Raw genomic sequence first — 14,082 nt, 5'->3', positions numbered from 1 at the left:
TCTTTTCATTACAGCTTTCCACATTGTTAAACAAGTATTTTCAAATTGGTGTTGAGCAATGTTTATTTCAAAACCATTAGTCATGCCAGTATTGTTCATTGTATGCAACCATTAACATTTCAACCAGTAACTCTGCAATGCCTCATATATATGACATCATTACTCCTTTTATCTCGTTTCTGCAGTCATTTAGTTGGTGAGTCCTTGAACTGAATAATGTCTGTGTGTGACCACTCATCACACAAGCTGAGGCATGACCAGCAACAATTGATATGAAGCTGAAATCACACAATTTCCACTCCTACTAATTATTGTAAGGATCAGTATTTCTCAATAAAGGTAATTCAACTGCACACAAGAACCCTGACAATCACATTTAAACACATTTACACATAAACAAATCACATTTCACCTAAACCCAATCCTGCATTCAAGCATGATTGTGGAAAACCAAAATAAGAAAAGGTGGTTCAAGTGACTTTGGATGGATACCGGACATAATTTTAACTTAACCCTCAACACTATTCATCTGGGGATAAATATCTTATCAATGTATGAGCCGACAGAAAGGTTATAGTAAGGGGAATGAGAACTCCTTGCAACAAAGCTCCGCAGATGATAAACCATCACTGAATGGTTAATACACAGTAGAAGAGCGACAGTGGCTGTAAAGCACACTCTGTGTCACTCCTGTAATATAGGAAACACACAGTTCACACAGGCTTTCCAAATTCTGGCAATAGAAGGCAGGAAAAATGCTGGCTGGTGTAATGAGTCTCACTTTCTGTGGCGACATTTGGAGGGGGTGGGTGGGTGGGGGTCAGACTTTGACATAAATATTATTAAATCATTTATCCAAGTTGCTCGGTATCAACATTTCAGGTTTCTGCTTGTGTGTGTCTGTGTGTATGTGTTTAAATGTCACAGTGTACCTGAGGGTGGCTGCTGACCATGGCTTTCCCTTTCTGAACACAGGATGCCTTTTCTTTGGCTATTTAATGCAGGATCATACACAATGACTCAAAGATCATGTGTGAACGTGACAAGTTTGCTATTCTCGTGTGGCTTCTTCACTCACCAGATGTTTATTTAAACATTATAGGCTATATGGCCGTTTTCGACATTTAGATCATGGATGTGAAGCCATCAAATCTGCAGAAACTGTGCATTGCTACCGTGTCAGTTTGGCTGTAAATCTTTCTAACCCCCCTTTTTGAATCTACTGTATGTCACAGAGGGGAAAAAAAGCATCTCTGAAGACAAGCAGGGAACAAACACACAAGTAACAGGGTATGCCTGATGTTACGGCTTGTAACCATCTATTAATGCAACAATGCAAACCTACTGATTAGTGTTACATCTCCCTGTGAAATATGCATGCACTTTACCCAAAGGTGAGTGTCACAGCAAATTAATCCCTATCGTTGACTGAATGGCATCTCTGGATGAAGCATTACGCTAATTGATGCACACTTGATACAGAAAGACCAGTGATCGAAGCTCCTGTGGATCAGAGTAACTGAGTTAATCTTCTAAACTCAGTTCTTGACATCATTTAACACATCATTTAAACAAGTTTTTTTTTTCCATAAGTATTAAATTCATCATAAGCAAAAGGTCCATGTTGCTGATAAGAGGAGAGGATTGAGGTAAACTGCATCAGCACCTTGAAAAGAAGACATCTTTTACATCTTGTGCATCTGTGTGATAGTTGTTCGTTCAAGTGGAAATTATAACAGAGGACATGAAATCAATACTCTCAGCAACAACAAAAAAAACCCTGAGTGGGTAAAGAACATTTTCTTTGCATTTTGCTGCAGAAATTATTGATTCCTATTTAGATCTGAAAGCCATTAAAGTCAGAAAGTGTTGCTATGAGTGTAGAAGATGAATCTAAAGCTTTATCATACAATTTTCTGTCACAAATGAGTGTAATTTTCGCCACATAAGCCACCCAAAGAAACATAGGAAAATCTGTGGTTTTATGCAACCGTCTTAAAAAGACGTAAGACTTCCTTTCATCAGCATCAAATAAATTGCATGATTCTACACAACTATTTTTATTACTCTCATTCAAGATGCATTTATTTTTGGTCATGCAGGCGGTGTAACATCAGTCCACTTGGAGATCTGTAACACCATTTTTAAACATCAAACAGTGTTGTTGTCATTCTAGACATCAGAATCTGACGATCATTGTGAACTTCCAGCGAGCAGACAAATCAATACAGGACATTACTTTGAAAAACATTAACAGTATGGCCTCCTACATGCATCATTGCAATTTTCTCAAGCAGAAAATGGGCTTTCAAACCTCTGAGCAAGGTTCAGATAATTCCCTTTGGATTTCCTAGTTTTAGCCCTGTTGTATATTTCACAAGATGTTCCCTTTGAGGAAAAAAAAATAAAAAATATGGCAACAATATTTTTCTGTCAAATTGCTGGAGGGAAACAGGGAGGCAGGGTCAGTGATGGAGCACTCTGCTCTGAGAGGCACGGAGTGGGTTTCAGTCATAAAGGGAGTGGCACCCAGTCAAATGGCAGGAACCTCATTTTGCTGCTCCATTTTCACACGTGTCATTATCATACAACTCAACGTCCTGGAGACTTGAGGCATCCGTATCATCCCCTGCACTGCTCACACTGTTCCTGAAGGCGACGCCTCCAATAAAGGGGTAGACGCTGCCTGTGAACAAGTCTTTGATGTTATAATGGAGCTCTGGGTCTCGTCTTTCAGGCTTAGTGATGCATTGTCCTTCCATGGCTTTGTTTCTCTGATAGTATCTTGAAAACTTATTAAAGATAATGGTGATGGGCAGAGCCACCACTAACAGACCACAGATGATACACAAGGTGGCCACCATCTTCCCAGCAAGCGTCACTGGACACGTGTCGCCAAACCCAACTGTGGTCATAGTGATTGTAGCCCACCACCACCCTGAGGGTATTGTCCCGAGATCCGTGTCCTCCTCTTCTTTCTCCGCAAAATAAATGAGGGCAGAGAAGATGGAGATTCCCACTGAAAGGAAGAGAAGAAGCAGACCCACCTCGTGGTAGCTGTGACGGACGGTGGCACCCAGAGCTCGTAGCCCGATGGAGTGACGGGCAAGTTTGAGGATCCTGAGGATCCTCATGAGACGCAGAACCTGCACCACTTTCCCCACATTTTCTAGGTCCTCGCTCTCCTCGGCTGTCTCCTCATCGGCCGTCTCCAGAGCTAAAGTGGCATAAAATGGCAATATGGAGGCAACGTCAATGATATTCAAGGGGTTCCCCAAGAACTTCCTCCGGGACGGTGCAACAATCAGTCGAATAATGAACTCTGCAGAGAAGCAGGCAATACAAATCTCTTCCAGGATTTTGAGGACAGGGTTTTCAATGGGCTTGTCATTTTCATCCACACGCTGAAATTCAGGCATGCTGTGGACACACATGGCAACAATAGATGTCAATACCACACTGAGGGACGCGACAGCAATGATCTTTGATGCTGTGGAGTGACCCGGGTCCTCCAGTCGAAGCCAAATGTAACTCCTCAAGTCTCCACACCAGGCACCTTTGAACTTGGCAAGGTCTTTATCGAGAGCAGAGAGCTCCTCGAAAGAGGAGTCCAGGCTTGGCTGCTCCTGGTCGTCACTCCTGACGTCCCAGTCTCTGTCCTCGATGTACTCTTTCCTCTCGTGGTACCAGTTGCCACAGCAGGGGCCGAGGTGGAGCTCCTGGATGCCCCAGTACTCGATCTCCTGGCTGAAGGAGAAGACACACAGCTCCTCCATCATGTGGATACATCCCGTGTGGTAGAAATTGAGCACGCAGAGGAAAACCCGGGGATTCCTGTCAAAGTAGTACTCCTTCTCAGCAGGGCTGTAGTCGTCACACAGCTCCAGGATCGCAGCCTCGCTCTGGCAGCGCAGCAAACGACCCAGGCGTGTGTGAGGGAAGCGGAGCAGCATGTCCGGATCCACTTGGTGCCGTACCCCTCCCACATTGAGGTGGACCTGGTCCTCCTCATTCCCGTGCCGGTGGAGGATTTGCCCATACCCCATAGTCCTGATGGCACATGTAGAAACATATATTAACAGAGTCAGTTTGTATTTTTCCTCAATGACAAAAAATAAAGAAAATCGCCCCTCAGACATCTGTAGGCAGGACAGTAAGCGGTACATTTATATGGAAGACAGATTTGACTGCACTGTTTGCAGATCACATTAGTCCTCTGAAGGAAAGAAAAAAAAATCAATACAGCACACACAGGAAATGGCTTGGACGAGTGAGCAGAGAGACGTGAGGTGTTGTCACTTCTGGGAGGACTGAAATACAAGATCCTTACTAAAACAATCAAATTAGTGACTGAAACTATGACTAATGAAAAGAGCGAGTTGAAACTAAACAGGCACTCCGAGTCAAACAACATTTACAGCATGTTTACATTTCTAAATCCCTTCACTGCGTGTCCTCTAATAACTTCTACATATTTGCGTTTTTGCGCGCACTCCGTGGAACAAAAAGCTTTTCCAACAATCAAAGCATCAGCCTGCTACTTTTAATTCAACTTACATCTAAATTTAAAAGTAGGTGAAATTAAAAAAATAAACAAAAAAAAAGATATCCCACGAACCTGTGCTTGGACCCTTTCTTTCCATAGGAAGAATGAAAATAAACTTTTATCGGGCTGTTTTCGTTTCCATGTTCCCCTGAAGCGGTGCGCGCTGCAGCCGGTCGGTGGAGAGAGAGAGAGAGCGAGAGCGAGAGAGAGAGAGCGAGTGCGGAGCTCCAGCTTCACCTACAGACTGCGGTCAACGCAGCTGCAGGCTGAGGAACAGTCAAGTGAGCCTCCACCACCTTCACATTGGACCGTTTGGAGGACAGCAGCAGGAAGAAGACTGCACATTTCACAATAAGATCGATGGGCAGACATACACAGTGTATGGATTAAGAAAAATATTTTCAAAAAGTTGGCTCACAGTGTGCAATGCATATTTCAAAAGTTAATTTTAACTTCAGATTTTTATGTCCTTTTGAACAAATAGAAATTGATTTAATTGAATTGATGAAATACAAAGTGACAGTATGCAATTGTAATAATGGATACATTCCCAAGTTGTACAAGGCTTGGAATCCCATAAAAACAAATATTCTGACAACACTTTGTGAATGGAACTATCCCAACAGAGAATATAAGCGATATGTCACTGCAAATCACTCACAATAAGCAGGGAAGATAGAAAGAACCAATCAGAAAATACATAGTAAACTTAGGAAAACATTGCTCGAGACAGGAAATAATTTGACTTTCCGTTTACTTTCAGGGTTATGACATCAAATAAGGAAGACATTTCACCATTTGAAAAGCTCAATGAATAACCACATCAGCTGAAACAGAATATACACCTGGAGATTATGTGACATGAGCATTATTACTGAAACATATTAAAGATAAAGTATTACCTGCCTTTTCTGTTTGTTTGATGCTAAAACTGAAAGTGAACTGCAACCTGAACACCAAGTTCTCATAAAAGTGTTAAAGGAAGAAGTGGTAACATTCGTTCTGATCAAGAACTTGATATTAGACTTCATTTCACACAATAAAACACACACCATGGAAGAAGTTATTCAGCATTACATTTTGTTGATGGGTTTGTTTTTGTGTGTGTGTAGAACTTCGCATGCCTTGCAAAATGCACATAGGTTCATTGATTTTTTTTTATCACACCCATGAACGCATTCAGGAGATTGTGATGCCCCAGTATGTGGATGGTTTGCCCGTCTGAGCACAAGTTCGTGTGAAAAAGATGCACTGGCTCAATCACACCATCTAGCGGCTGAAAGCCATACATCCAGCCTCTCTAAAGTTCACAGTTTGTGCAAACAGATTTAGCATTCCTGGCCACAGCTCACATAAAGGCAAAGTAAACACATCCGTTCAAACTGTAGATGAGCGTAACGGCTGCATGCCCTCTGTTCTTCTAAAGGCACATGGCGACAGGCTGCCACCGGTTGCATAGTTTTCTGCCAACTCGAATCCATCAGGGCCTTCCAGGCTGCCCATGTGCCGTTGCTGCCACAGTCAAGCTTTCACTGCAACTCGTGGGCTCATGGGCTAGCTCTCAAACTCATGTTCTGTGTCTCACATCCAGTCTCAATGATTTTACTTGGGCAGAAAAAATCCCACCTGTCTGCACAGCACATTGCCTGATGTCTCTGAGGAAAACTGCACAACTCCAGCTACACTTCTCCAAACATCCGACGATGGAAATCCCGATGACTGTGTTGCTGAACTCCAACTAACTCCAATGTACACCCCAACCTGACTTTAATGAGACTCCTTTGCCATCAGCTTACAGAGATGCCACAACAGCAAAGGGGAAAAAATGGGGTTTCTAGTTGTCACTGACTCTGATGTCCTTGTGCTTCCTCTCTTCCTTTTCATCTCTCTGCACAAGCAGCAGAGCTCATAGCCCCGACTGAGGCCTGCAAATTGGCAGAAGATAAAACTGTCACAATCTGCATTGACTCCAGATACACGTACAGCATGGTGCATGACTTTAGTGCACTCTGAAAACACAGGAATTCCTTGAACAAACCCATTTTACGCAGTGACCTTGTTACTGCACTGTTTTTTTCCCCCCTCCCAGGTTCCATAGTTATGTGCAAATGTGCTGCTCACACTATCAGCTCTGACCTTGTTTCCCCAGGGAATGCAAAAGCAGATGCAGCTGCTAAACAGGCTGCACTCAACCCCCCCCCCTTCTGATTTTCTCACCCACGTAGCCACAACACAGAGAGAGAGGCAGACATTTCCTTCTAAACTCTGCCATACAGTCCTTTACTGCCACAAGGAGAAGTCCCTGTGGAAATCCCATGGATGCAAACACACATGGCATTTGAACAGGCCCTAATGGTAACCACTGCCTTCCCAAATACATTTTGAGCAAGACAGGAAATACTGCTTAATTGCAGTGGACAGGGGGCTCTCACCCCGGTCATGAGGGCTCAAGGTACTATGTTACTAAAACATCTGATGACCCTTGACATGATGTTGGCTAAAGTATTTAGTTTTAAACAGGTACAATCTACTGAAAACATTTATAAGAAATTATTATTGTATCATCTTTTAAATGAAGGTTTAAATGCCACAAGTGTGTTTTTCCAGTAATATAGCACATACATTGTCAAAAGTCCATCACTATTTGTGCCATATTTATTAATTTTTGTTGTTTGTTTGAGTTTTCACTTATTTATCAGGCTTCACCTGCTGGCCAACAAGTGTCTCGGCAAAAAGAAAGCCAACACTTAAATGTTTTGTATGTCGATTTCCATGTCCTCTTATTTGATGTTTTCTTCTTTTTTTGTATCCATATGAAATTAATGACTTATTTCAGTCAAATCTAACTTCTGGTTTTTGACTGTACTTGACATTTGAATTAATTGTCGATATTGTGCCACTTGATATGCTATTGGTGCAACAACGGATTGCTGCCAAACAAGTTTGGGTCAAGTCCAGGTTCGACCAATCACACTGAGGGTCACTTCTTGGCATCCACTCAATAATCTCCATCAGCCTGCTAATAGGACTCACCTGTGTGTGGCTGCATTTGTTCATCAGGATCCTCCCTCCGTCTGCCCAAAGGGGGCCCTGAGGAGTTCCTTACTGCCATTGATTTGGTTTAAAAGCTTAAAAAAAAAAAAAAAGAAGGAACTTGAAGGTTATTGCGTGTTCCCCCTGCTTTGGCCATGAGACATTTGCCTGGATTGTTTGGGTTTGTATTTTGTTATCATTCATCCCTCTTCTTCTACTCTGACAGTTTAGTTTTCTCTAAACTGAACATGCATTTCAGGTGGTTCGCCCTGTTGCTGGTGGCTTCACATATTGAAGCGCTTAAGAGTCCATCTTTAAGTAAGTTTTAGTCTCTCTTGGCAAATTCATAATTGTACCCTGGATGTGGCTACTGAGGGTTACAAGTGCTGACTTTGATAAATGTTTTCTCCCCAGATATCACCTCAAAATGTTTGGGGAATATCATGCGTGTGGATGCTGGTCCACTTGGAGGAAATCTGCTGGAAGTGGCGGTTGTCTTCAGTAAGTGACATCAATCCCGCATTTCTCTCAATTAAAAAAAAAAAACAAACAAACAATTTTAATCTACTTTCTCTCTCTTCAGATCAATCTGCCATCATTCTCACCAAAACTTTAGCATCTCAGTGTGGCTTCAGCATGAAAATGGACCGGCTTGGAAATGCAGTGATCTATGTCTCCATTCAGAACTGTTTTGCTCTCAATCGGGTAACGCTAGATTTCACATGTCAAAGCAGTCTACAAGTGTGTGCGCGTGTTGACTTGATGTGCATCTATCTGGGTGACTTTCAGCACGATGAATCTTTCACGACGACTCTGCATCTTCGGCTGTACGGGAAACGACTGCTGAAAGACGAGCTGTACCAGGTGATGGAGACCTGCCTGTACTCTGAATGGACCTCCAGGGAAATAATCTGCGACAACAACTATATGGAGGCAAGTGATTGCAGCAGGAGTCTCGGCGGTCATGTCTCAGTCTATATGATGGGAGCATCAAGTCTGCTACGCTTGGATCTCCTTGCAGAGAAGTGGGAGAGATGGAGCTATTACTTATGCAGTGGCCTTATTTCTAGGTATCTGTGAGAAAAGCGGCTCCAGGTGACTACGTCCTTCCTGAACAACCCATCTTGCAGTCTCCAGACAAATTTGCCTTTCCTCGACGAGCTGCACAGGTTGTACAAGATCCCGCCATCACCAAGCCACTCTAGGACAGTTTTCTGTGCATGTTTCATTAATTTAATGTTTTCCCCAGAATGTGCCAATTGATACTGGATTCACCATCAAAACTGTGGTGATTTTCACACCTGAGGAGAAGCTAATGACGGTGAACGAGGCCCAGAGGAATGGATATGCAGTGACAAACACTCCTTCAAGGCTGGTCCTGAGAACTTCAAAGACCTCCCCTGATCTCTACACTGTGAATGTGAGTCGAGAAGACGGGTGGGTAGATGGGTTTACAGGGACAATAACCTGACTAGGCATTTTCTCAAACAAGTGGAGCCTGATGGCTGCTATTTCTTTAGCCTTAAGCGTGCCAACACTGAAACTATAAGCATGCAGCAAAGTGAATTCCCAGGACTGAAAAGTATAGGATTGTATAACTTGTGGGCAGTAACTGTCTTTTAAATGAATTGGAATAGTTGTAACTGGCCACTTTCGGTATACGCAGTGTATTCTAACCTCTATCTTCAACAATAGTACACATTCATGCTTCCTCAGGGACCGCAAAATGTATCTGATGCACTTTAATCCCTAATGTCCCCACAACAGGTAGCAGGGGTGCCAATGAAGATGTTCAAGACTTCAACTATCTTTGAGAAAACCTGGCAGGCGACACAAATTGATGCGGCAGCTGCCTGCCCATTACTGGAAGGTAACGTTTAGTGTTTTGTTTTTTTACTTGTATGAAGCCTGCTGATGGCTGACATTATTCTTGTGATGCACTTTGTTGGAATAAGACTCTGGATTTATTAGAATAAAATGTTTACTTTAGATGTTGAGTGATTCCATGTCTGTGCTGTAAACTTCAAACCTAAATTCAGAGGTTAATGACATGATCCAAAATGAATTTGCGCAAGGGTCAAACAATCTGGCTGAATACCTTTTTTATTTTTTTTAAATGTTAGTTCTCTGTTTAAAAAAAGATATAAATAAAAGCACTTGATATCTTGCAGATCCTGTGCAGTCAGGCTATTCTTCTGGATTGGCTCCATTATCCTGATGGAGAACTTTATTTATTTATTTATTTTTTACAGGAAGTGTCTCTTTCACCTCAACCATGATCACTTGGTATTTACCCCGGCACATCGACCCTCTGATCTCTTCTGGGAAATTCAAACTGTTGGAGGTGCACATGGGAATAGATAGTCAGAGGCTTACTCCATCTGAGATGCAAGCCAGAAAGTACTCCATGTCCGTCAGTGACGTCCACATCGTTATTGACATTCCATTTGGGGCTGCTGGAGGCTACTTCAAGGTTGGTGGCAAGCAAAGGCACATGTATATGTATGATCTGTTGATTGTAGTCTCAGAGTGTGCAGACTCCGTTTTTTTTTTTTAGTGTGAAGAGATGAGGGGTGACGACATTATAAATGTACAATATTTGTACAGACACAAATGTCATATTAGAGCATTTTGATAGGTTAAATCTTGTATTTTTTAACATGATCCAAAATGTAAATCTTCAATGGGGAAAAGTGTCGGAGGCATTTTTAATGTAATCTCTCAAAAAATGTCCAATAGTTTTTGTGGTTTACAATTAAGATTTATAACCCTCATGTAATTCCGAGAAAACCTTGCTATACATGTGATTTCTCCAGAGTTACATTGAGGAAGGCCACTACTTCATCGCTTACACAATCGAGCCGATGGTGGAGTTGCTCTGGACTGAAGATGCGGGTCACGAACACACAAAATACAAAGTCTTGTTCCCCATCACAACACCGTTGGTGTCCGAACCACCTAAAGTTGTTGACCGTGAGTCCAACATCCCCATTTATGTCCGTAACTTTATTCCACCAGCTGCCTTCGTGTCTCATTGTTTTCCTTCCACAGATACGGTCCCAGAACAGCAGGTGTTCAAAATAGTGTTTGGGCATTTTGCTCCTGATGTGGCCTTGATAAACATCACCTTCCCGACTGGGGTTTTGTCCCTGGCAGAGTGCAGTGGCCAAGGCATAAAAGTGCATGAACACATGTCTCCTAATGGCACCTTCAAGGCCTTTATACTTGAAGTGCCCTTCACAAACCCTGTTGTTCTACAACTGGTAAGAATTAATGGAATCTTAAGGCAGTAAGATGTTCTTACTTTCGGGTGCTAATGTTTTCTGTTTCTCTCCCAACAGAAAGAAAAGGGACTTGTAGTATACACTCTTCATGTGACCTTTGGATTACTTGTGCTGACTGATTATGTGGCATTTTCTCACACTACTCTGCTGGAAGCTTCTTTAGTTGACATAGGTTTGTTGTTGCAGCCTAAATCTTTTATGACTTGAGAGAAAATTGTAAAAAAATATACCCGGGCTCCTTGCAATAACCATAAAATTGAATTTCCCTGCAGTTGTCTCCTTTATATATTTTTTATTTTTCCATCTGCAGTTCCACCATCTGTCATTGGCAGCTGTGACGATCTCAACTTTTACATCCTGGTAAAATACGGAACACAAGGCCCAAACTTTCAGACCATTATTGGAAAAGAAGCCCTGACCCCAGAGTTGGCCAAGGAATACAGCTTCTGGCAGAACAAAACCCACTTCAGCCTTGTTTTTCCATTTTCAGCACCAGTTGTTGTGTTTGAGGTAAAAAAACTAAGTTTGCACTATTTTTGATACTGCAGCAGATCTCCCACAGGAAGTCTTGTGTTGACAACTTCATCCACTATTTCCCAGGCTATCGAATCCTCATCCCTCAGGAGCAGACTTGATGTGGTCTTGAAGAATCCGGAGACCAACACAAATATCCAAGAATTTGCTTTGACTTGCAATTTCTTCTCAGTGCTCACTGGTCTGTCTAGTTTTTTTGTTTGTTTGTGCCTTTTTTTTATTGACTACTCATAATTTCCAATCTTGTTTTTCAGAATGTTTCTCCAACGGAACCATGACTGCCATAGCTATAAAACTGGAGTCTGTTCCCACTTTGAACCCCGCTCTCCTCACCCTAAGAGACCCCAACTGTGGTCCTGCCTACAGCAATGGCCGCTATGCTTACTTTGTTTTCACTGCGAACTCCTGCGGGACAACCAGAAAGGTACCACCCCACTCTACAACTCGGTGATGTAGAATGTGAACGGTGAAAAATAATATTCCTGTTCCCTCTAGTTTTTGCCCAACATGATGCTCTATGAGAATGAAATCTCTCTACCAGACAAGCTGGAAGGAAAGAAAAAGGAGAAGTCGGATGATCCAGAGTACGAGTGAGTATTGGGGAAGTTGTACAAAATGATTGAAGGGTAATCGCCTCGGGCTGTTTGAGTACTGAGTTGCAGTTACAGGTTAGAAGCTACAACTGAAATGTTGACACTGGACAGAAGGTTAATTTATTGAAGAAATGAGCAAAGGGAAAAAAAACAGTTTGGTCTGTTCTATAGTCGACGTCGTATAGAACAATCATCTGATTGCATCTTCTGCTTCCTCTTCTAGATTAAAGGTTTCATGCTACTATGACATCAACACGACCCACGCCGTGTCCTTCCACACCAGACCTCGCAGGAGTGAACCATTTGCTGAAAATGCAAAAGGCCAGCTTGAAGTTGCACTGAGACTCTCTGTGGGTGAGTGAAGATGAAGTTTGGAAAATGCATAAATTGTACATGTTGTGAAGCCTGGGTTTGCAGTACGAGTTGGGACTGAACAAGTTGAGATTTGTGAAAAGGGACAATAATCACTTTAAACCGTGGACTTCGTTATTACTTCTCAATTCCCAAATGAAATTGTCATTCTCTTTCACCGGCAGATGACTCCTTCAGCAAATTTCACACGGTCGAGGACTATCCCATAACCAAACCCCTCCAAGAACCGCTGTATTTTGAGGTGGAGTTGATGAAGGCAGCCAATCCCAAAGTGTCGCTGGAGTTGGAGAACTGTTGGGGAACCCTGGATGACGACAGGACATCACAACCAAGATGGAATCTCATCATTAATGGGTTTGTTTTCAAGGAAATGTGGTACAACAAACAGTTTACACAAAGACCGAGTCTCCTTGTCAAATGAGTCATCCCTGACCCTGTTATGAAAATTTCCAGTTGTCCCAACCCAGTGGACCCAAACCAAGTGATCTTCCACCCAGTCTGGCAAGATGCCAGAGTGCAGTATCCCTCTCTGTACAAGCGCTTTGAAGTGAAGATGTTTGCCTTTGCTGAAGATGAAGAGAATTTGAGTGGCCGGGTATTGTGTTCAAGAATACAATAGTCAATGACTATCCTTTGATCCTTCAACTGTTAATACAATTCTTGAAGTGCAAGCGCCAGTAACGCATGCATGTGATCTTCTCTTTCAGCTTTTTGTCCACTGTGACGTTGTGATCTGTGACGCCAGGAATCCAATAGGTGGAGTTTGTAATGGACAATGTCCAAACCCACAAAGTGGAACCAAAGGTAAGAGTCACGTCTCTTTTGTTTTTGAACAACCTTTTGTGGATTCCACTTGGCTGTGCCAACCTGTCTGCTTGTGGCTGTTCTCTTTTGAAAGCGGCTCAATTAATTTATTTGTTCTTTTCCAAGGTCAAAGACGTGCCATTTCCGAAGGACACCAACTCACACGAGTGTCTGTGGGGCCATTACTTGTGTATTAAACTTAATAAAAGACTTTTAAGAATTCATATTTGCATTGTTTGTTCCATTACTGGAGAATTATCAGCTGGACATGCAACTAACCAGAAACCTGATGGATTTCAACTTGATACATTTGGAGCATCAATTGACTTTGAAGGAGGAAAAAATGGAGATTCCTCAAATGTTGATGGGCTACCACCACACAAACACTTCAGCTTTATCAGTGAGGTCAGAGTAATGATGCGCATCATTCAAACAGCTGTCATAGGGAAAGTTTGACTCTTTTGAACATATTGCACTTCAGGTGAACTCTTCCTGTTGGGAAATATTAGGAACCATCAACAGACCACCCAAATACAATGCAGACTTTCATGACTTTAGCAATGTGCTGTATGTATTGATTATGACACGGTGTATAATATTCATTGTGATAAAACCGAAGATAACTGTGCTAATGAACTTCTGAACATCCTCAAAAAACGTGTCCTTTTCCAGCATGTGAAAAATTCCACACAAGGGACACAGCTTGGACTTGGTTATTTCCAAAGGCCTGAACATTTCTGTGTTGAAAGATGTGGCTGTTGCTGACACTTTAAATGAAACAAGGTAATTATATCAGCTGACAGCAGTACAAGTAAAACAGTTGATCAGAAAATGTCACATTGATAAACACGAGTCTTCAGCCAGGCATTCACAAGCATGCAGCTATCAACAACCTTGTAGAAAACTTCAGCTCTAA

General features: G+C 42.3%; 1 protein-coding gene across 1 annotated transcript; it reads right to left on the bottom strand.

Annotated features, from left to right (window-relative positions):
* Positions 1–2,549: 2,549 nt before the first annotated feature.
* LOC308143326 (delayed-rectifier potassium channel regulatory subunit KCNS3-like) lies at positions 2,550–4,046 on the bottom strand (the record flags this gene model as incomplete). Its single annotated transcript, XM_080514066.1, has 1 exon — positions 2,550–4,046. One exon carries the CDS (start codon positions 4,044–4,046, stop codon positions 2,550–2,552), a length of 1,497 nt encoding a protein of 498 aa, XP_080370192.1.
* Between the last annotated feature and the right edge of the window lie 10,036 nt (positions 4,047–14,082).

Source organism: Blennius ocellaris (genome assembly GCF_963422515.1).
Source record: "Blennius ocellaris genome assembly, chromosome: 18".
In the NCBI taxonomy this organism is placed as follows: Eukaryota; Metazoa; Chordata; class Actinopteri; order Blenniiformes; family Blenniidae; genus Blennius; species Blennius ocellaris.
This window is presented reverse-complemented; position numbering and strand designations above follow the sequence as displayed.